Source organism: Pipra filicauda, unplaced genomic scaffold, assembly GCF_003945595.2.
Source record: "Pipra filicauda isolate LSUMZ 115617 unplaced genomic scaffold, ASM394559v2 scaffold36_size6622888_pilon, whole genome shotgun sequence".
In the NCBI taxonomy this organism is placed as follows: domain Eukaryota; kingdom Metazoa; phylum Chordata; class Aves; order Passeriformes; family Pipridae; genus Pipra; species Pipra filicauda.
The window spans coordinates 3591954-3613492 of NW_024104498.1; the positions used below are offsets into that span (position 1 = coordinate 3591954).

Sequence of the window (21539 nt, forward strand, 5' to 3'; positions counted from 1 at the left end):
ATTGTATTTTTATTTCTTGCTCAGGTCCTGTAATGCTTCCTGCCCAAGCACTCCATAAAAGTGTATTTTTATCACAGGTCACTGTCTTCTATTAATGTAGAAGTGTCAGACCCCCTGGGAACATAGCGAAGGAAACATGGAAATGGTGGTGAGGAAAAAGGAATAATTTTAAAATAGAGTGAAATAGAGATTATTTAAGGATGGGAAAGTGACTGTTTAGAATAGTAAAAACAGGTCCATAAGGAGCTTATGAAACTGAGAGAGCAGAGGGCTGTGCTAAATCATGGGAATGAAGCACAGGACTGGCTCCCAGCATCCTTCCTCCATGTGCTCTGCTCCAGCACACAGCTTTTCCCAGCTTCATGATCCAGAGGGGAGCTTCGATCTCCTGGTCATTTCTTGCAGGAGCAAGAATGTGAGCAAGGAATCACCTTGATGCCATACAGGGAACACCCCGAGCTGTCTTCTTGCACTTGTGGCTGGTAAAAACGGTGAATGCACGATTAAAAGCCACCCTTATCCATCCAGAACCTGTCTGCGGCATTTGTGTCCCACAGTGGAGCTGCTGACGGATCTCCTTTTTACTGGAGGAGCAGATCAAGCGCCAGCACCGATGTTGGAGGTGTCAGCTCCTTTGACACAGCTGTGCCCAGCACCTCAGTGACTCACTGCCTGACCCGAGGGGGAGGTGGGCGGCTGCCTTTGATGACTTCTTTCTGATCCTTGGCTCTGCTTCCCCAGCAGGTCTTTGTGGGATGCTGGAGGACACTATCATGTAACAGTTCTTATTCAGCCTGTGTAAGGGCTGTCAGAAGGGCCAGGGGAGGTGGCCTGCAGCATGCAGTGACACGCAGCTTTGTCTCTGTCTCTCCTCAACAGCAGCTACCTCTCAGAATAATCCACAAACATCAAGTTTGGAGTCTCGCAAACAATAGTGCTTTATCATCATCTGGGCTCTCTCTGTGAAGCCGTCTTTTGCATTTTAAATCAACGCAAGTTGCTTGGGAGGGGGTGGTCGGGCTGCTTCAGGCCTCCAAGTACCTTAAAGTTTGCGGTAGCCAACAAGAAGAACAAAACTCCTTTGAAAGCCGGGCAGATGTCTAGCCTGGTGATTTATAGACTGAAAACACGGCTATTCGAGCCTGGCTGATGAATTGCGATTGCAGTACAAGGAGTGGTGCAGACTGAAATGGAGGTCAGCTTTGGAGGGGGAGGTTAGGGGCTGGGGCATGGGGACCTCTGAAAGGGCAGTGCTTTTTCTTGGGGCCGGCAGTGATGACTGATGAGGTTTATGCGTTTTTGTCTTTGTTTAAAAGCCACCTGTTTGACAGCGTTTTGGCTGAGAGAAGGCCTCACATGCTGTTCCTGTGCGTAAGGACTGTGTGTCTATGTAATAGAAGTCTGGAGAAGGCTGGTGGAGTAGTAGTCATGGCCAGAGCACAGATATTGCCTTGTTCAGTAGGAAAGTACAGTAACACTTGCATTATCACTGTGCACTAATAGCAGCAAGGAAGGTATGGCTGTAGGATGGGCAAAAACGGAATTAGGGTTCAGACAATCTCTCTGTAGAAAAAGAAAGTAAAAGATCTACAGGAGTGTGCTAGAGCCCAGCTGCTGACCCCAGCATTGAATGCAGATGTCTGTAGGGGTGCTGGGTGCCACCAGAAATGGCACTGTCATGAATGTACAGTACGAGCCAGCATGACTGTCAAGAGGAGAGCCAAGGTATTCTCAGACACAGTGGCTAGCACAGCTCTTGTCACCAACCATGAGGTCACAAGAAGAGCTGTTGGCCTTTCGCAGCTGTTTTTAGCATGTCCCCCTTGCAAAGAGACATTTTAGAAAGTTGCCTTTGATCAAGTACCTTCATGGTTAAATTAAGTGGGAAGGCAACAGAAGGGATGATATAACTCAATAACTCAGATTTTGCTTCCGAAGGGAGGGAGCTTGATAAGCAGGGCTGTATATAGACTCAGCAGTGCTGGCGGGGTGCTCAGTGAAATTGGGACACACATGCAGACTCTGACCTCTCTGAATCTGGGCCTAGCCTAGGAGAATGGTAGGCTACTAAAATCAGATGCACCGAAGAGCTCATGAACTCATTGTAGACTTGAAATCTTGTTTGTGAAAGTACAGTGATCATCTGCAGTTCATGCTTGCAAGGGGGCAACTGGCAGAAAAAGGCTGTAGGCATAACTTCATAAAGAGCTGCTTCCAAGTGGTGTTAGAAGTAATAGAGGAGTGAGGAAGAGCAAGAGACTTTGCTCCTGATGGCTGGAAAGGACAGAGATAAAGTGGAAACTGGCAAAATTCAAGTTCAGTTAGATCTTGCAAAGGAAAAGAAGCAAACACTGGCCAGTCTCACTGACAAGAAAATAATAAGGAAACAAGGAAAGAATTACCAGGGCGGGCATTCAGGGAAGTGAAGGAAGCGGAAGGATTAAAGTGGGAGCCACATGAATATATATATATATATATGTATTACCTCCATCAGGGTGATATGATGAATGTGAGAGAAAGAATGGCTTATGGTGAGAAGTTCACAGACAAAGAAAACTACTGGGTCAGCAGTGAAAGGAAAAAGCTGTTGAAGCTAATGCACTAGGTGTGAGAGCCCAAGAGATCTCTGTTCCACTTTGAACCAATTAAGCTGCAAGTCCAGAGGAAAAGGTCCCCAATAAATCTATCAGGTTACACATGGTTCCACAGGATTAGCTTGTAGTGGACATAATACTTCTTTTTCCCTTCTTTTTTTTGGGGGGGATGGGAGCAAGGGAAAATAATCCTGTCAAATTCAGACCTCTTAATCTAACCTCAGAGGTACTATTCAGAACTTCAGAGCGGAGTTTAAATGAAAGAATAATTAAATCTTGAAAGCAAACACAACATGGATTTACCAAAGGCAGGTTACAAAAACTAATTTAATATCTTTATTTGATTAAAAAAAAATCATTCTTGAGACAGAGGAAGTGTGGTAGCCCAGTCTGTCAGAAGTTAAGTTAAGCGTGTGATACTGTGCTGTGTGAGATATTATTAAGCTTCAGAAGCCACAGTTTGGTGCAACACCTGTATGTGAATAGTCTCTCTAAAAGAGAACACAAAAAGCAGCACTGAATGGACAGCTGGGAGTTCCTCCACAGGAAGTCATGTTTAGTGTTTGCTTTCATGATTTTTGGCACAGAAAGCAATGGTGTGCAAGTGGAATTTGTGACGAGACAAAACCAGGTGTGGTCAGTACAAGGGAGGATCAAAATACCATCCAGGAAGACCATGAGCACCTTGAGAACAGGGGTAAACTGGGTGGCATGAAACCTAAGAGTATGAATGGAAGGTCCTACTGTTTGGGGCAATAACAAACATTTTGACTCTAAGCTGGGATAACATCATTTGGCAGTGGCAGAGGAGGAAAGTGCTTAGGTAGGTACAAATAAATCACAGGATAATTCAGGCTGCCAGACTGTTACTGGGAAAAAAAGACAAATGCAGCTCTGGAAAGACTAGAGGAAAGAACTTCTTGTAGAGAGAGGGAATTGCCTCTGCATGAAGCAGAGGCCTTTTTTCTGGTTCACGAGAAGTAAATTTGGGGTAAATAGGGACAAGGGCAGCTATTGCACTTCTGGGAAATTTCCAGTTTTCGTAGGGTAAACGAACAGCCTGTTTTGTTAGGGGGAAGACATGGATTGTTTAACTTGGTAAAATGAAGACTGAGAAGAGATACAGTTTCTCTCTGTGTAGGTATCGAGAATAAGCATGAGCTAAAAGAGCTGTCTGAAACTTAAAAGTTGGTGTAAGAATGACTGGGCATAAAGGAGCTGTGAGTAAATCTCCTGAAGATGGGAAGGTAAGGGTGCCCAGCCATCCCTTTGGTTTCGGTGGATGTGACTCCCAAGGGGGTGCAGGCGGGACGGGGCAGTCTGTGGTTGCAGCCACGTCCAGGTGATGGACTGGGAGAGAAGGGGGAAACAGGAGCTGAACGAGGCAGGCACTGGTGTCACGGGAGGTGCACTGGGAGGTGAAACTGCAGCTCAGGGGTGGCCATAAAACACCTGGTGTGTGTGGTGACCATGTTGGGACCAGAGCAAGGGTGTGGGTGAGGAAGAATCGTGAAAATTAAGCAGCTCTAGAGACAAGGCAGTAAAGGTTAAAGACAAAGATAAGTTAGCACTGGTGGAGACTGGAAACCAACTGTTACCAGTGAAGTAGCAGTTCTTGCTGCTGCTTTGGTTTCTGTGCAGGTTTTCAGGGAGAAGTGCTGCTGACTTGCAGAAACACGGAGGATGTAACAGAACTGAGAAACCTCCTGCTTTACAACTTGCTATTTTTTGCTAATTCATTCCTCATTGACTTCACTCTCTCTAATTTAGCCTTCCTGTGTTTTAATTGCAGCACGCTTGATAAGACTAATGTGGTCTGAAGCTGAGGCATTCCCCGATTGTAATTGATTACAGACGGGGAGCTTACCTTCCTCCTGGGTTGGTCTCTGAAACGTTTTCTTAGTCTTAAAATATTCTATTTGGCTTCTCTTCAAGCAGCAGATGATGTTTCGTGCTTCCTTGTGGAATTGTAAAGATAAAAAGGACAGGTGGTTTGGGGCTGCTGCATTTGCATAATGCTGAAAGGTGGCTTTAACTGATGATAAATTTTCATCTAATAACTGTGACCAAGCACTCAGACCCACTGCCACCTCCCTGGGATGAACAGCCAGAACAGTGCATGTGCTTGCAGAGTAACTCTCCTCCTGCTGCTTCTCTCTCCACTGGAAAGAGCAAACATCCACTACTCAGAGAGAGACCCATAGCACAGGAAATCCTAGTGTGATCCCCAGAGAACAAGAAGGGTTCTGGAGCCTCCTGTGGTGTTCCTGCTGTGAGCTCAGGCAAGCAGCCTGTTTGTTTGCACAAGTGGAAGCTGCACCGGATGCGAGCAGCAGAGGAAGGAGAGGGCAGGGCCAGTCTGCCAGGTTGCAGGAGCAGCAGTAGTAGTGATGTGCAGGGACAAGAAGAAGGTGGCAGTGAAAGGCTGCTCCATCACTGTCTTGGAGGTTCAGATTGACAAGGGAAGAGCTGGAGTTTTCTGCTAGTGGTGTGTGCTACCCAGGGTAATATTTAGAGTGTATACACCCTGAAAACTGCTAGATTTTAGGGGGTATTTTGTTGCCTTTTCCTGCTGGGGCAATGGGACCAAGGTGCTTGTCTGTCTGCTGGTTTTGAGAAAACTGCTCTGGCTCTTCTCCCCACTGCCGCTGCTGGTGCTGGAATGCAGCTTCCTTTGCCTGATTAGCTCTGTCTGTCAGTGGGGTGAGCAACTCCCTCTCCTGTAATCAGTAACCGGAGCTGGTGTTGAAGACATGCCTCATCCCTCCTGCCTGCGTTGCTGTTGGACAAGGGGGGAGCAGCACTGCACTGAGTGCCCTGATACTGCTCTTCGGGAGGGATGAAAGCTTGTCCTCACCAGGGAACCTCTTTCTCTGTGGGCTTACGTGAACCACAGAACATTTGAGAGTACTGATGCAGACATCAGTAAGATCCATGGTTCAGGTGGGAGGCTGAATTCCCTTTCATGTGACTTCTTGGAACAAGGAGTTAGTGGCAGTGGCCAGGGTATAGAGCAGGCTGGATGCTGAACGACCAGAGGCCGGTAGGTCTTGCCAGCAGTTTTGCAGTCAGTGCTGGAGCCAGACCTAGCCGTAGAGAGACTGCAATTGTATCACCCAAAGTTTTATTATCCACCTCCTGTACTTAAATTCCTGCTCCACTTGTACTTTTCACAAAGCAGATTTCCTCTTGCCATCAGATAAGGCACTTGCACGTGGCTTGAGGTGACGTTTTAGGTGGTGGTTTGAGTTTGCCTAGAAGTGGCTGCTTCCCCAGTTCCCGTCTGCACAAGGAACACAAGCAGCTTGTCCTGGCCAAAACCAGGTGGCTTCTCATACTGTTTGATGAGGCTGAAAGGCGTGAAGGAGGGCTCAGATTGTGCTATGGCGTATCAGGCGCATCAGGCTCCTGGTGCTCCAGGCAGGTTTGAACGACAGGCCCAGCCAGATGTAAGTGAATGCATTGAGACCTGGTGTCCCAGCATGACAGCTGCTGGCTGCCTGTTGGCAGGAGCACACCCTCACCCTCGGCTGCCTCTGCTGGTGCTGAGCCTTCCTAGCAAGGGGCTGTGTTGGCAGAAGAGACACTGGTGCGTGGCAGGGGCCAAACCCTGAACCCCCAGCTGACATTCCACATATGGGACTGTTTCCAGCACACTGGAGGTTCCTGGCTCTCTGGCTCCAAGTGACAGCCACGCTCAGCCCTGCTCTCCCAGCTCTCTCTGCTCTGTACCACCATCATTCCCAGTGCTGCTTTCTGGAAATGATGCTTTTTTCCTTTCACAAGCCACTTTACTTCTCAGTGCCAGATTTCACTCTGCTTTTATGTTAGCAGAAGCGCTGAGTTGTTTCTGGGCAGCATCTTCTCAGTTTAGGGATGGGATCTTCCACATTTACAGAGTCCCAAAAAGCACCAACACAGTTTACCGGTGTGGTCCTGTACTACTGTACCCTTTGGAGGGTTCAGGTAACAGTGTCACTGGAAGCAGAGGAAGTCAAAGACTTCTTTTGAACACAGGTTACAAGGTAACACCTGCCTGAGCTTTCTTTAGCAGCTGTAACTGTCATCATTGCTGTGCACTGAGGGGATGGAAGTGGTTTTTAGACGCACAGTAGCAGCAAGAGAGGTATTTCCAAAATGTGCTGAAGATCTAGATAGGGACCTTCAGTCCCTTGGACCTCTTGGCAACCCCTGCATGCACACCATGACTGAGGCTGTCAGTGCCATGCAGGAACCATGGCTGAGATCTGCCTGTCCCAGACAGGACAGGGCAGGACAAGCAGCAGATGACAGGAGAGCCACATGCACGTTGTGCATGATGTGTACAACCAGTGCTTTGCAGGCAGGTGCCCACAATTCTGCAGTGGGTAAACTGGATTTCAATACCTGTGGCAGAGTGCCTTCAGTGGGCTCATGGGACTGGCGCTTTGTTGGTTTGAGGCCATTTCAGAGAGGCTCCTGTAGAGTGATTTTGTCACAGTCCAGATCGTATTTAGAGCTCAGGTTAGCTGCTGACCAGAGCACTGTGCTGGAGCCCCGGAATCATTTAGTGGGATTCTTGTCCTGTTGGGAGATTTAGGGGAAAGTTGCTTCTCCCTGTTCTGCCTTTGTCTCCACGAGGAGACGAACCACTTGCTGCTGTCATTAAGTGCTTCAATAGTACCAGTGCTGGGGAGTGATGGCAGATGCTGTGGTCCCTGCTAAAACCTGCTGCAGGGAACACATCTGGGTGGGCTGACACCACCCATAGCAGTCACTGCTTTGAAGTCCCTGCTGGTAGATGTGGCCATTTCACCCTTGGTATTGTATTAGTGTAACCTTTAGCATGTGATTTCTTCGTGACAGGGCCAGCAGAGGCAAAAGCCAGATTTAATGGGGCTGGTCCTAGGGCTTTTCAGCTGCATGCACCACCATGCATTCCTAGAGACCTCCCTTGGCAGGGAGCTGTGTGTGATGGGCACAACATGTCCTGCCACCATGTTCTCTGCCAGCTCTGTTGCCCAGCATACACCACCATCAGTACTGCACTATTGGACTCATGTGTAAGATAGCTTGGGAGGGCACTGTAACCAGCTACATCTCCCCAAGGGACCTGGATTGCCTAGATCTCACCATGCCAAAAAAAACTTCACCTAGCCCATGGGGAGACCTTCTACCTTAGCTACACAGGTCTGACCCTGCAAGTGTATCAGCTTTAGATAAGGGAAGTCCCTTGGTCTGCAGGGGCTCTTCTGGTCTGCAGCAGGGTCTTTTTCCTTGGCAGAAGCCACTGCCTTGGCCCAGATGGAGTCTCCCATAACCTGAGGGACAGGAGCATGTTGGCCAGGGTAGTTGCTGACCTTCTGTCTCTCCCATTTTCTTCCAGTCTTGGACGCACAACATCCAGCGGGAAAAGGAGTTTCTGAGGAAGCTGGTGAAAGCCCGAGTCATCACTGACCTAACCAGTGGGATTTGAGTGGCTGCAGCCACTGCCTCCAAGGGAGGAGATGAAGACACGCTGCAGCTCTGGGAGCAGGCACTGGCAGCCCCCTGCAAGAATCCCACCTCACTGAAGACACACAGAGATGCCCAGGTGCTCTGGGAAGACCCTCTTGCATTGCCAGTCTGCACGAGGGTTGCACCTGCCACCTCCAGGCCTAGAGCTGGCAGGAGGTGGGCAAGGGACTGAGTAGACAGTTCTTGAACTCTGCATTGGAGACAGATCTTCTGCATCCTGAATTAGACAGGAAAGACTCAGGAGAGAGAAGAAAGATTTGTGAATAAAATGATTTGTGCCAAATGGGAGGTGATGCTGCCCCAAGGCAGCAATGCCTGAATGTACAAAGTATTATTTTTTAAAAGACTGCTGGAAGCATACTAGAAATACCAAGGTACAAGGCAAAGCCTGCTTGTTCACAGCCCTGCAAAAGGCCTGGCCTCTTCATGCTCCATCTGCGTTGTCACCAGCCTCAGACCTTTCCCCAGGAAAACAAATCCATCCAAAACTTTGGTGTTGTTGGTGCTGCTATAATTCAAAGGGAGAATAATGGCTTCCTCTCATTCTCCACTTGGAGCTTCTGAATGGAGATGAGCATGGGTTTGTTTTTCTGTGTTTTTCCTTGCTTCCTCCACAGAGGCGGCAACAGCAGCAGCAGCCATCAACTTGGCTGTGTTTTTCATGGCCATTTGCTCTGCCTCTGCCCTGACCCCGAGGTGGAGGGGGGAGCTGATGGCTTTCTCCACCTCCCGCAGACCCTCCCCACCTTCCTGTCTGTCACGGTGTGGAGGAGCCTGCCTCGTTGTGCTCAAGGCTGTCAGGCCTCTTGGTTTGTGCCTGCTGTGCAGGGCCACCCTGGAGTCCGTGCACGTTGGTGTCACTGTTTCTGGACAGCATCTTGCTTTGGTTTTGTGTGGGAGGGGAGTAATTTGTTCTTTGGAAGGAGGTCATATCTTGAGCGGAGATCTCAAGCTTTACATTTTGAGAGCAGACCGCTGAAGATGTTTGCTTTATGTTCCAGACTCGATCACGTTCCCTGTTTAAGCAACATGTGACCTCAGTAATGATGGATCCTCATGGGAGCCCTCACCCTCCACTCGGCCCCTGCTCACGCCATTTCCAAACTCCTCCCGTGCTGCTCTAGCACTGCTGCTCCTCTTGCTCTCAGGAGCACATCCTTCCTTGGTCCCAAGATGCAGTATTTGCACATTTGATTTGTATAAGTATTTCAGAGGAGCTGGAATAAGCTGAGCAACGTGGCCAAGTCTGAGGACAGCAGGGTGGTCTCCTCCGCTGGGAGGGTGCGGGCGGAAGGGGGATCGCCAAGGGAATGGTGGAAATCGGCTCCCGTGCTCTCCTGGCCTGGAGCAGGCTGGGCTGCACCCACAGGGACTGTCCAAGTACCTGGGTGTCCAGGCACCAGCATGCAGCCAGCCAGTGCTGAGGTCAGTGGAGGGGGATCCCGAAGGGATGCAGGTTGGGCTCGTGGTCCTGGCACTGGGTCTGATGTAGCCCAAGGATTGCAGTCTGTCTTACTCTGAGCTGAAGGGAGAGCGTGGCCCCAGCGTGGACGAGGGATGCTGAGAGCAGGGCTTGCGTGGCTCCCCTGGGCTGCCTCTTCCCCCACTGACTTGTGGGGGGCTGTGACTTTGGAGCTGAGACCCTCGAGGGGGTGTGCAGGAAGGGCAGGCAGTGACACAGGTGTGGAGCAGAGGAGCAAACTGTACAGAATGGTTTGAGACCAGGCTGCAGGCAGAGGCAGCTCTCAGGACATGGGGCTGAGTGCTGCTTATAGACCAGTGTGGGATGCATCCCTCAGGAACCTCTCCTGCATGGTGTGCCTGTAGCAAAGGAGTTTACTCAGGGGCAAGTCCTGTCCAGCTTCTGGTTGTGGCTGCTGCTTGCCTTATCATCTGGGAGCACGTCAAGGATTGTGTCTCTTCTGGCATTCTCCTGTTCCCATATCCCTTTCCATCCCTCTGGCCTCCCAAACAGGCAGTCCCTGCTCCCCCAGGGACATTCCTCCCACCGGGATATTCTGTGAGGTTTCCAACAGGTTTTTGAGCATATGCTGTGGCAGATACTCCTTTGAAGTCTCCCCCAATTTCTTTTTCCTTCTCAAGGAGCCCAGGGGACGGGATTTCCCTGGCTCTCACCTGGCGACACTCCCTTTGCAGTTTCTGTGTGTCATCCTAGACCCAGGACTGTCATCTGTAGAGTCCCAGTCATGCTGGCAGTGGGGATGCTTGGGCTGGACCTGGCTGAGGTTGTGGTTTGGGAAGCGCTGACACCTACTGCTCAGCCTTCCTGTCATCCCAGCTTTCCACCACAGGGACAGGTCCTGATGGGAATTTGACCCTACAGACCAGGGAGATGACTCCAAGCCCTTCCTTCCACCTTGGTGGGAGTCTCCCGGCAGAAATGCCTAGGCTGACTAGATGAATGCATGGCCCAGGGTGACTGTGGTGGCTCAGGACCACCTGCAAGTAGAAGGAAAGAGTGTTTGGGGGCCAAGGCTCCCCTCTAGCTCGCTGACAGCACGGAGCAGCCCCCCGGCTGGGTGACGGAGCAGTGTGCAGCACTGGGTTTCACTGCTGGATGCTGTTCCTTTGGCTGCCTCCCTGTGTGCACCTGCAGCCACCTCCCGTTCCCTGAGACGCTGCAGTCCTGCCAGCTCGGAGCGGTGCACGCGGGTCAGAGCACGGTCAGTGGGACGGATGTGAGTCTTGGCCTCTCCCTTGCAGTGACTCACCTTGTCAGATCGGAAGGGAGAGCCCAGGGGAATTCTCCACAGCCTAAATATAGAGCGGGGTTGCCTGGTGCCTCCGATGCGCTGCAGTGCAGAAAGGCCGCTCGGGTGGCGGGGAACCTGCCCAGGGACACGCAGGAGGTCGGGAGCCAGCGCCCACAGCGGGTTTCACTCTGACCAGTGTGGAGGGCAGATCTGGGGAGCTGCAGGGCAGCCAGCACATGCTGCTCCAGGGGAGGGGGCTGCCAGAGAGCTGCTAGTGCTGCACTGATGACACCCTGAGCACAGGCTGCTGGTGCATTTGTGGTGTACAGCCCTACGCAGTGCCCACCACCCTGGCGTCAGGCTCCTGCCACCAGTTCGCCCCGTTAGGGCTGGCTGTGCCATGTCCTCAAGCTCACACGTGCCAAAGGGAAGCACCGTGGCCAGGGAGCACAAGGCAACAGTGGGATCCAATCCAACATTTCTCAGCCCAGTGTCTCTGGGCTTCCAGGATCTCCTTTCCTCGGAGGGAGCAGTGGGGAGGCCCTGCCTGGCCATGCTGTGCTACCCCTCATTATGGGCACTGCTGGGAGTGGGGGAGAGTGTCAGGACAGGGCCATCTGTGTCAAACGGGGGCAGTCAGGCTGGGTATGGGCAGCACTGGACATGGGCAAGGGCTTCCAGAGTGCCTGGCAGGGAGGTGGCCACCACGCCGAGCTCCACCGGTACCACCAGTGCCGTCGGTCCGAGCATGTGTCACTCGCAGTATTAGAGACGTGTCCTTCAGTGCAGGACACCCTTTTGGGGCCACTACCCAGCTCCTCTGGGCTCTGGCTCTTCTCACAGCCTGCACGGGGACTCGCAAAGGCCAGTGCGTTTGCCGGTACTGTACCAAGCTGAGATGCAAGAACTCAATGAGTTTTTAAAATTAGTTTTAGTTTCTGCATTTTTTTTTAATTTCCCCTCTAGGCAGGGAGGGCAAGAGTCTTGCAGGCTCCTCCAAGCCGGCTTATGTCACGTCAATTCAGTCATATCACAGAAGCAATAAAGCTATCAAACAAGCTTGGCTGGCCTCTTTCTTCTGCTGCCCTGGGCCTTTTTTATGGGAGGCAGAGGGATTCCCCTGCTCGGCCTGTCCCCAACCTGGTTCCACTGCTGTCTCCTCCAGCACAGGAATCCAGCTGCTGGGAGCTGCAGCTGGTCAATGCCACTGGCCTGGTGCTGGGGACAGGAGAGGGCTGTGCTCCTCCTTGCAGGTGACCTGAGGGGTGGGAGAGGGCCTCGCTGTTTGGGTTCATTTCATGTTGGAAGGCACAGGCGTCGGAGCTTGTCCTGCCTGGGACAGGCTGTCTGGGACTCTGCCTGCTCTCTTGGGGACTCCCTGCCAGCAGGGTGACTTCCCGCCAAGGGTCACAGCAGCAGTTGGGCTGGGTGCGGCCCTGACAAAGGCAGGTGTCCAGCCAAGTGACCTTCTCACCGCAGTGTCCAGGAAGGAAGCAGTTTAGGAAGCCAGGGGCCAAGGTTGTGACCAGCTCTGACACCTGCCAAGTCCCAGCAGGAGGAGCACAACCCCTGCAGCAAACCCTGGTGATGCCGCCGGGCTCCCAGAGCCGTAGGACGTGTTGGGGACAGTCCCATCGCCTGGAGGAACAGGAAGGCTACTTCCAGGTGGGTGACTGGTCTGCCAGGCCTCCCAGCTCCTAAACAACAAGGGTGGGTTCCTGCCAGCACCCTATGGGACACCACAGGGGCAACTGCCCAGCCCTCCCTGTGTGTGGTCTCAAATTCCAGAAGGGAGATGCTGGGGCTGCTCAAACCCTCCTTTCTTCCCTGTCCTCACCTTGGGAGGGCTGAGGAAGGGGAAAGCACAGAGCCTGGAACCAGGGCACACAGGGCCGTTGAGGTCACCTGAGACAAGGAGACTCTGAAAGAGCCACATCACCGCTGAGATGGGGACACCCGCATCACAGCTCTCTCCCACGTGTATTTTGTCACACCCAGCCATGGCCTCGCACAGGCATGGCAGCAGCCCTGGTGTGCTCAGTCCTGCCACTTGACTGGACTGTGTCACCCCCATCCTGCCGCACACAAGGGTGGCACCTTCAGGGACAAATGCCACAGCAGGCCCCAGCCCCACAGGGCTCATTCCAGACCAGGCAAGGCACTCAGACACCCCAGCACTGGGGGTGCAAGGAGCATGGGCTGACACAGGCAGTGCCAGCAGCAGCCACGGAGCAGGTCACCCATCTGTCTGGAGACCTGTGGGGCTGCACCCCAGCACCCTGTGGAGCCTGGATCATGCTCAGCACTCTCCATGGCAGAGCCAATACTTGTGGGAGCCCAAAGGGAGATAGCAGTACCTGGATTGAAGCACAGAGCTGGGACATGCCGTCTGCTCCTACCACAATCTTGGAGGGACAGGGAAGAGGTGCCGATGGTAGGACATTAGTGGGGCTGACAGCAGCAGCAGGTTCATGTCTCCCAGGACAAGGGCCAAGGGCAGAGAAGGGAGCCAGTGTCCCCAGCTGGCTGCGGTAGCAGCCTCAAAGGGTCACACCTGTAAGAGGACAGAAGCCAGGCATTGCACAGCTTTGCACAACCTCTCATTTCACTGGACTGGGGAGGACACCATGGGCTTACCTGTGTGGGGTCCTTTGGACACCCTGTGCCATGCCCCACAAAGCCTCCTGCCCACCACCAGCGCCACACTCTCAGTAGCTTCTAGCTATGTCCTGGGAACATCAGGACCTGCCCAATCTGCAAGGAAAGGTGGGAGGGGTTGAGGGTAACCCCTGTGGTGAGCCAGCACCTGGAGCTGTCTCCAAGCCCTGAGGGCTGTTGGTGTGGGAGGCAGCCCTCCCCTCCAGTGTAGGTCCCCTGGCATGGACAGGGCTGTGGCCAATCCCAGCCTCGTGGGGACAGCCAGTCAACCTGGAACAGGACATACCGCTCACATTGAAATTTTCCAAGCAGGCAGCTGTGTTAGTCTGCAGCCCTGCAAAGCAGAGAGGATCCTGTTCCCTGCCTTTGGCTGGTTCTCTACGCCAGGGATGCTCCCCAGCCTCCAAAGCTCTGCTGAGCCAAGTCATCCAAGGGCATCACCCCTGACAGCTCCCGTGAGGATGTGTCAGATGGGAGCAGCCTCGAGCCACGGCCGTGGGGCAGCACAGCCCCATGGCAGAGCCCATGCTCCCACGCAGTCCCACTAGCAGGTATGGAGCCACTTATGGCCACAGATTTGGCGAAGGTGCTTGTGCCAGGACCGGGAGGGATAAGGTGCCACTCCAGGGCAGGGGCAGCAGCTCCGGGCCGCGTGCCACCTCCGCCGTCCCTGCTCGCGGTGGCGGGGACGGCTTAGTGGGCGCCCGCACACTCCCTAGCAGGTGATGCTGCAGGAGCCGCGGGAGTTGTCACCCCCGCGCTGGATAATCCGAGGAGATGAGCGCAGGCGAGGCGGCGGCTCCGCAGGTGTCTGCAGGCGCGGCCGGCCGTCCCCGCCGCGGGGCCCGGGCTGCCGGGCGGCGGGGAGGAGGTTAAAGCCACGCTGGGTGCCCGGGGTCGGGGCAGACCCCACGGGCCACCTGGGGCCCGGCGTGCAGCCGCGGCACAGCCGGCGACCGAGCCGCTGGCCCCGCTCCAGCCGGGGAGTTGCATAAGCCGGGGGAGCTGCGCCGAGGCGGCGGAGCGCCGCCGGGGCAGGTGACACGGCCCGCGGCACCCCGGGGCGCGCAGCCCGCCCGGGCGCCCTCGGACCCCGCGGCCATGAGGGCCGGCCCCGGGGGTCTCGCCTGGCCCGGGACGCGTCCCGGCGACCGGCTCCGGCCAGGGGAGCACGTGTGAAGCGGAGCCGAGCGGAGGCGGCCCCGGGATTTGGCACGTTCACAAGGAGCACTCGAGAGCCCCGGGATGGACGCGGAGGGCCCCGGGCGGTGACGTAAGGACTTGCACGGGCTCGGCTCGACTCGCCAGCCGGCCCCCATGTCCCCGGGGCCAGCGGCGGCCCCGGCGGAGGGAGGCAGGGCGACGGCAGAGGTAAGGAGCCCGGCGGCGGGCGGCCCCGCCGGGGAGGACCGGGGCGCAGGGCGCGGGCGGGCAGGAGGCCGGACTCCTCCTCCGGCGCGGCCGGACGCGAGCGCCAGGCACACGGGTGGCCCGCGGCGGCTCGGGGTGCGTGGGACGCCGGCCGGTCCCGCCGCGGCCGGAATGGCCCCGACCCTGCCCGCCAACCCATCCCCGCCGGGTCCCCACGTGTGCGGCCCTGCCCTCCGACGGCGGGCGTGGGGCCCCGTGGGGCTCTGACTCCGGAGCGCTCCGAGAAGGGTTGAACGCTTCCCCGGGGGTGTTCGTGTGTCCGTCCTGCCCGCGCTGGACGGGGCTGTCGGGGCAGGGAGCCCCGCTCACGGGGCGGTCGGCCGGCCGGTCTGCGGGTCCACCTGCCCGTCCGCCTGCCCGGGGGTCGGCCGGCGTGCAGGTGGCGGTAGCGGGGGTCAGGTGCCGCCGGGGGTCCCGGTGACGTTCCCGGCGGGGTGTGAGTTTCCGCGGGAGGTCGGCGGCGGTGCGGGTCCCAGCGGGAGCCGGTGCTGAAGCGGGTCGGGCTGCGGCTCCTGCTGTTGGCGGGATCCCGGTGCCGTCCTGCTCCCGGGGCGGTCCCGGCGCCTGTGCGGGTCGGAGTCCCGGTGCCGCTGCGGTGCGGGTCGGGATGGCGGCTGGTATTCTGGTGCCAGTGCTAATCGGGGTCCCGGTATCGGTGCCGGTGCCCGCCCCGCCGGTCAGGTGACGGCGGCTGGAATTTGACACCGGTAGCGGCGACGGCAGCAGGATGGAGCCGTCGCTGCCCCGCACTGTGCGTCCGCCCGCCGCCGGCGGCACCGCACCGCGACGCGCAGCGGGACCGGGACCTGTATCCCAAGGCACAGCGGGAGCGGCACCGGGAGCAGCGGCGGGAATCGGTGCCGGCGGGGCAGCGCCGGCCCCCGCCAGCGCCCCGCCCCGGCGCGGCGGCGGCGGGCGGCGGGGGGCGGCGGGGAGCGGAGGCGATGCGGGGCAGCGGCGGCCCGGGGGTTGGTCCCCGCCGCGGGCACGGTGAGTGCGGGCCGGGCCGGCGGGCGACAGCGCCCGCCCCAGCCTGCCGGCGGCCCCGGACCTCGGTGGTGGCTCGTACCGGGACTGCGGGGGGGACGGGGGGAACCCGCTTCGCCGCCCACCCTTCGGCAATAGCCGGGGTGCCGAGCCCGGCCCGGCGGCGGGAAGCGCTGAGGGCCGCGGCGGGGATGGGGTTCCCTGCCTGGGCAGGGAGAGGCGGGACCCCGCTGCGGGCGCCCGAGGGACACGGGGGCGGACTCCTTCGCCTCTTTCCTGGGCTCCTGCCCGGCCCGTTGGGCACGTCGGACAGGTCCGCGCCCCGGCTGCCCGGGCGGTGGCCCGGCGAGAGCCACGGGGAGGGGCTGCCCAGCGCCCCCCGCCTGTGCTGCCTCCGGCAGGGGCCGAGTTTGGTCTCAGCCGTGTACCCCACGTGTTCGTCCCCGGGCCTCCCAAGGCTTTGCGGGGCGGGTGCCCGCTCCGCATCACATGTGGGGTTGATTTCTGACCCCCCGTCACTTCTGCCAGGGACAGCGCGGAGGGATGATGGGCCTCCGCCGGTTCCCGCAGGTGCCCGCGGGGGTCTCCGGCCACCCGCCCCGCACTTCTCGGCGGGACCCGGGGCTGCAGGACAGGCATGGCCACTTCGTGAGCTAAGACCCTCACTCTGGGGCTGGGGCACACGCTGGCTCCGCGTGAATGCACTTCGCGAGTGTCTGCTGCTTTCCCCGGGGTCCTGGTCCAACCTCGGGGCAGCCGCTCCCAGCCCCCGTGCACGGCGCGGTCAGCGCGGCTCTCGCCGGGCTCTGCGTGGGTGGGTGTGCGGTGGCCCACGCAGGGATTGCCCCAGCACGCTGCTGCTTAGCCCCGGACGGGGGACACGGATGTGGGGGGCCAAGCAGGTCCTTCCTCACTTGGATGGGCCCGGTTCCGACCCTGGAAGAAAAGCTTCCTGTGCCCGTGAATAGCCCGGCTGGACTCTGGCAGCCGTGGCAGGGGCAGACCCCAACCTGGTTCCCCCCATACGGGACGTGGGGGTCTGACGCGGGGTGTGCAGGTCTCGCACTACCGTGGGGTGCCCAGGAGCTTGTCTCAGCCCCGCCCGCGCTGGGGGAAAAGCAGGTGCCGAGTGGGGCTGCGGGGCCAGCGTGGGCTTCGGTCCTGCGCGTTCAGGGATCTGCCCCCGGGGACGGGGCCCCGTGTCTGCGGAGGCACTGGTGGAGCACGGCCGTCGCTCCGGCCCCGAGGCTCCCGGTGGCGAAGGGAGGCTGCCCTCGTCTGGCGCCCCGCCGGCAGCGCTCCCGCCGCAGAGCCCGTGACTGTGCTGCCTCCGGACGGGAGAAGCCTGAACTGCACCGGCTGCTCCGTCCCTTTCCGTTCCGTCCCGTCCCGTCCCGCCGGGATGCTTAAGCCGAGGGGCCGCGGCGGGGCTCCCGGGAGCGGGGACCGGGAGGAGTCCGTCCCCTCCTAGCAGGGCGCGGGGACCCTCGCCTGGCCCCTTCAGGGGTGCCAACCTGGGAAAACCATGACCTGGCAGCAGCGGCTGGCGTGGGGCCACGGGCCGCCACGGGAGCGACGTGCAGCGTGGGCTGTGCTTGGCCAGGCTGTGGCGGCTGGCGCGGCCGGGGGGGCCGGTGCGAGCCCTGCCGGCACGGGGGGAGCATCTCGCCTGGTGCAGGGGCCCCGGAGGAGGCGCGTGAGTCTGTCAGCGCCCACCACAGCCCCTTACCACAGTGTGGCCAGTGCAGGGTGGCATCAGATGCAACAATCGGGACTTGGGCACTATCCCCTGAGATGCTGAAGGGACTGGAGGAAATTGTTTTTTCTTCTTGTCCCAGCGGTGCCCAGCCACGTCCTTTTATTTTTTTTTGTCAGGAGTGCTCTCCTAGGCATGTCCCATCCCAGCTTTGCTATGGCAGCAACTGGGACATGCTGGGACAAAGTCACAGAGTGGATGGGGGAACTCCCTAGTGCAGAATGTCACTAGTCTCCAGGAGGACAGTCCCATCCCAAGAGACAGGGAATGCAGCAGATGGGCCAAGAAGGGTACAAGCCCCTTTAGGATCCACATCTAGGGTATCCTGGCTTTGGACACTGGGGCACAGGAGCCTCCCGCACCGCAGGAGGGCGCTGGGAAAGGAGGCGAACATGTGGCTGCAGACAGGGCCTTGCCCCAGCACCTCCTGGGGGACATCACTCCCCTGAGACTGTGCTTGCTGCTTTGTTGGGATGATGCACGGCAGGGATCCAGTTCCCCTCTGTGTGTCAGAGCAGTGGACGCCGAGCAGTGGTGTTGGGGAGAATGACTGCAGTGAGCCCGACATGGTGATCCACACCCCGCCATGTACCCATGGGACCTGCCCGCCTGTCCTGCCCCTCGAGACCCCACTCACCCAGGCTGCTCTGGGCTTGTATGTCCCAGTTTGGTGCAGGCAACAGGCTGGGGAGCCAGCGCAGGGCCGAGGGGTGGCTGCACCCGAGGACCCTGTGCTAATGGATTTGGAGTTTCTAAGGTCAGGCTCCCACTGCAAGCAAGAAAAACATTCCCAGGGAAGGGCCATGGGAAAGGGCCCCCCCCGGCAGCACTCCCAGCCCCAGCCACTGCCTCACAGCCCAGCCTGGCATCCCAGGCCGCTTGCACAGGGAGGTGGCTGCATTCCCCCTGAGGAGAGGTGCTGGACAAAGGCTGGGGCGCCCCAGCTGCCCAATCTCTTGGAAGGGGTATGCAGTGTGGTGAGGGTGCCTGGCTGTGCCAGGAGAGGAGAGGGGTGAGGGTGCATCATGCAGGAGGTTTTTTGGGGTTCTGGGGGGTGATGGAGGGGATTGCATGGTTGAAGAAGGCAGGAGAAGCATGTGCCAACTCCCAGCCAGCCAGGTCGATACCCACCCTATCCCTGCTGCTTGGGCACTGACTCCAACCTCTGCACTTGCAGCGAGCATGGACCAGCGACAGGGGCCACCAGAGTCGAGACCTGCAGGACCTGCCACGCATCCGCAGCCCAAGGTGAGTCCAAGTCTGTCTGGCTGTGATGGCCAGGACCACACTTCCTCATCCCACCCATCGCCAGCTCATGGAGCCTCGTCCCTGGGACTGTGGTTGAGGTTCACCCAGCTGTGCTGTGCTTTGTTGCAGGAGGGGACACTGTGGGGGCTCCTCGCCATCCTATCGCTGCTGGCTGGGCTGGCCACGGGCACCCTGCGAACACCACACTGCAACGAGACGCTGGACGCAGCCCCTACACCACAGGGCATGGCCACTGCCAGCCCATCTGTGGAGGATGGTGTGGAGGTGCCACTCGCCGCTGCCTGGAGCCAGCTGTATGGTGCGTGTTGGGACAGGACCCACAGCCTGGGCACGGTAGCCCTGCACATGGGGCATGTCCAGGTTGGGAGCTGCTGTGGGGATCTCCAGCCTGTGTGGGGCTGGGGCTGCACTTCGGGGTGGGCTGAAGGGGGCTCTGTGCTGTGTGCTGGGGGTGGCGGCAGAGCCCTAGAGATGAGAAAATCCTTGGCTGGGCACCCACTCACCCCATTGCCTCTTGGGCACCCAGCCAGTGTCATGGTGGGTGGTCAGGAGGGGTTCGTAGGTCACAGTGGGGGCAGGCAAGCTCAGCAGGCCCAGGAGGGCGATGGGTGCGGGATGGGTACTGATGGTGCTGTCTCCTCCGTGTACAGGGGAAAATGCGACGACGGGTGGTCCAGGCGCCGCAGAGTTGGCGGAGGACCTGCTGCTGCGCGCTGAGCGTTCACCGCCGGGCGCTGGCAAAGCCAAGAAGAGGGCGCGGACACCCTCACGGGGCACCCGCGGGCGCAACTGCCACATCCGCAACCTGATGGTGAAGGTGCGGGACCTGGGCCTGGGCTTCAACTCGGACGAGATCGTGCTCTTCAAGTACTGCAGTGGGTCCTGCCACCGGGCACGCAGCAACTATGACCTGACACTGGGCAGCCTGCTGCGGCAGCAGCTCATCGCCCCGGGGCCACAGGAGCGGATCCTCAGCCACCCCTGCTGCCGACCCACCCGCTATGAGGCTGTCTCCTTCATGGATGTGGAGAACACATGGCAGACAGTGGAGAAGCTCTCAGCAGCCGAGTGCAGCTGTATTGGCTGAGGAGGGGGCCACTGGCTTGGCCTCAGCTCGACACATGCTGGCAGACTCCGGCTTGCCACATGCAGTGGCACCGGTGCTCAGAGGAAGGGTCTGGCAGAGGCTGGTGCCTCCGTTTTTATGTGGCCACAAAGAACGGAGGTGAGATGGAGCCATGACTGGGGTGTGGGCGGCCAAGCCCCCTCCTGCTCAGTGCCAAGCAGCTGGTGCCGACGGCTACATGGGGTCCTGCCTGGATGCACTGTGGCTCAGCCCTGAGAGAGGGGCTGAGGGGAGTATGGACCATCCCCACCACTCACTGGCTGGTCTGTCAGCCCAGTGTCCACCAGCAGCACTCCTCCGCCCCTGCTTTAGGGGAGCTGGGGTCAAGTGTCACCCCAAGTTTCAGAGTGGGCAAAACCTCCCTGTCCCCTCAGACACCCTGGGGTCAGTGGTGGCCAGAGCTGCCCTGCAGGGAAGGGGTGTGCCTGAGGACGGACGGGGGTGCAGCCAGGCCAACTTGCGCCATTGCAGGGTGGGGGACCTGCACCCAGACCAGCAGCAGCCCCTGGTGTTCTGCAGGGTGGTGGGTCACGGGCACCCACTGGGACCCCCATCCCTGCCTGGCTCCCAGGGGGGTGGCAGGGTCCGCCCCGCTGCCCCGTGGTGCTGCGGCACTAAACTATTTATTACTCTAAATTATTTATTTATTGTTCTCGAGCGGCAGCTCCTATTTATGACTTTGGGCCCCCGGGGGCCGGGTGTAAATTAACCCCAGCGCTGCAGTGAAGCCCTGGGCAGTGCCCCGTGCCCCCCCCTTTTCTATTATTTGTAAAATTTGAGGGATAAACTCTATTTTTGTACAGTCGCCTTTTCCTGTAGCAATAAAGCGATGGGCTGCGCGTCCAACCCCTGCGTGTGCTCGTGGTGGGGACGGGGACGGGGGGTGCCCCAGAGCCGGCAGCGGGAGGGTGGGGATCGGGGCTCCCGCCGGCCCCGCCCGCCCCGCGCGTGGGAGCGGCCCCGGCGCCCGCCCAGCCGCGGTGCCCGGCAGGGGACGCGCGTGGGCCGGGACTGCCGGGACCGCCGGGACCGCCGGGACTACCGCTCCCGGCGTGCGGCGCGGCGCTGCGGCAGGTCCTGGGCTGCCCGGCCGCGCCTGCGGGGCCGCGGGGAGAGGCGAGGCGGGGGCGGAGAGGAGCGGAGCGGGGCGGCGGGGCCGCTCGGGGAGTCCCGCGGGCGCCTGCCGGCCCGACCGAGCCGCCCCGCGCCGCCCCGGTGCCACCGCCCCCGGCGGGGCGGGGAGGCGGGTCCCGCCGCGATGCGGCTGCCCGTGCGCCGCCGCTGTCGCCCGCCCGCCGCCGCCTCCTGAGCGCCGCCGCAGCCATGGAGCGGAGGGCGGAGGCGCCGCCGCCGCCGCCGCAGGGCCTCGACTTCACCGTGGAGAACGTGGAGAAGGTGAGCGAACCCCGCCGGCCCGGCCGTGGCGGGGCGGGGGGCGCGGCGGCGGGGAGATGATGCTGCCGCGGTGGTGCGGGGGATGCGGCTCGGGGAGCGGGGGGGGCACCTGC

General features: G+C 58.9%; 3 protein-coding genes across 11 annotated transcripts in view; all 3 read left to right on the forward strand.

Annotated features, from left to right (window-relative positions):
• The window catches only part of ST3GAL3 (ST3 beta-galactoside alpha-2,3-sialyltransferase 3), a 177597-nt gene extending 165734 nt beyond the window's left edge, over positions 1-11863 (forward strand). For all 7 annotated transcript variants that reach the window (XM_039384713.1, XM_039384714.1, XM_027747196.2 and 4 more), the window contains one exon: positions 7960-11863. In XM_039384713.1, the coding sequence (XP_039240647.1) occupies positions 7960-8049 (90 nt within the window). In that variant the 3' untranslated portion in view covers positions 8050-11863. The remainder of the gene's footprint in view (positions 1-7959) is intronic.
• Positions 11864-14765: 2902 nt separating this feature from the next.
• Positions 14766-20839, forward strand: ARTN (artemin). 2 transcript variants are annotated; one of them, XM_027747241.2, is made up of 4 exons: positions 14766-14833; positions 18814-18884; positions 19014-19203; positions 19556-20839. In XM_027747241.2, exons 2-4 carry the CDS (start codon positions 18819-18821, stop codon positions 19990-19992), a joined length of 693 nt encoding a protein of 230 aa, XP_027603042.1. In that variant the 5' UTR covers positions 14766-14833; positions 18814-18818; the 3' UTR covers positions 19993-20839. The 2 variants fall into 2 exon arrangements, with proteins under 2 accessions (XP_027603042.1, XP_027603040.2); XM_027747239.2 differs by lacking the exon at positions 14766-14833 and having other exon boundaries at positions 18066-18884.
• A 477-nt stretch (positions 20840-21316) lies between these two features.
• The window catches only part of IPO13 (importin 13), a 31481-nt gene continuing 31258 nt past the window's right edge, over positions 21317-21539 (forward strand). For both annotated transcript variants that reach the window (XM_027747114.2, XM_027747115.2), the window contains exon 1: positions 21317-21426. In XM_027747114.2, coding sequence (XP_027602915.1) covers positions 21355-21426 — 72 coding nt within the window. In that variant the 5' untranslated portion in view covers positions 21317-21354. The remainder of the gene's footprint in view (positions 21427-21539) is intronic.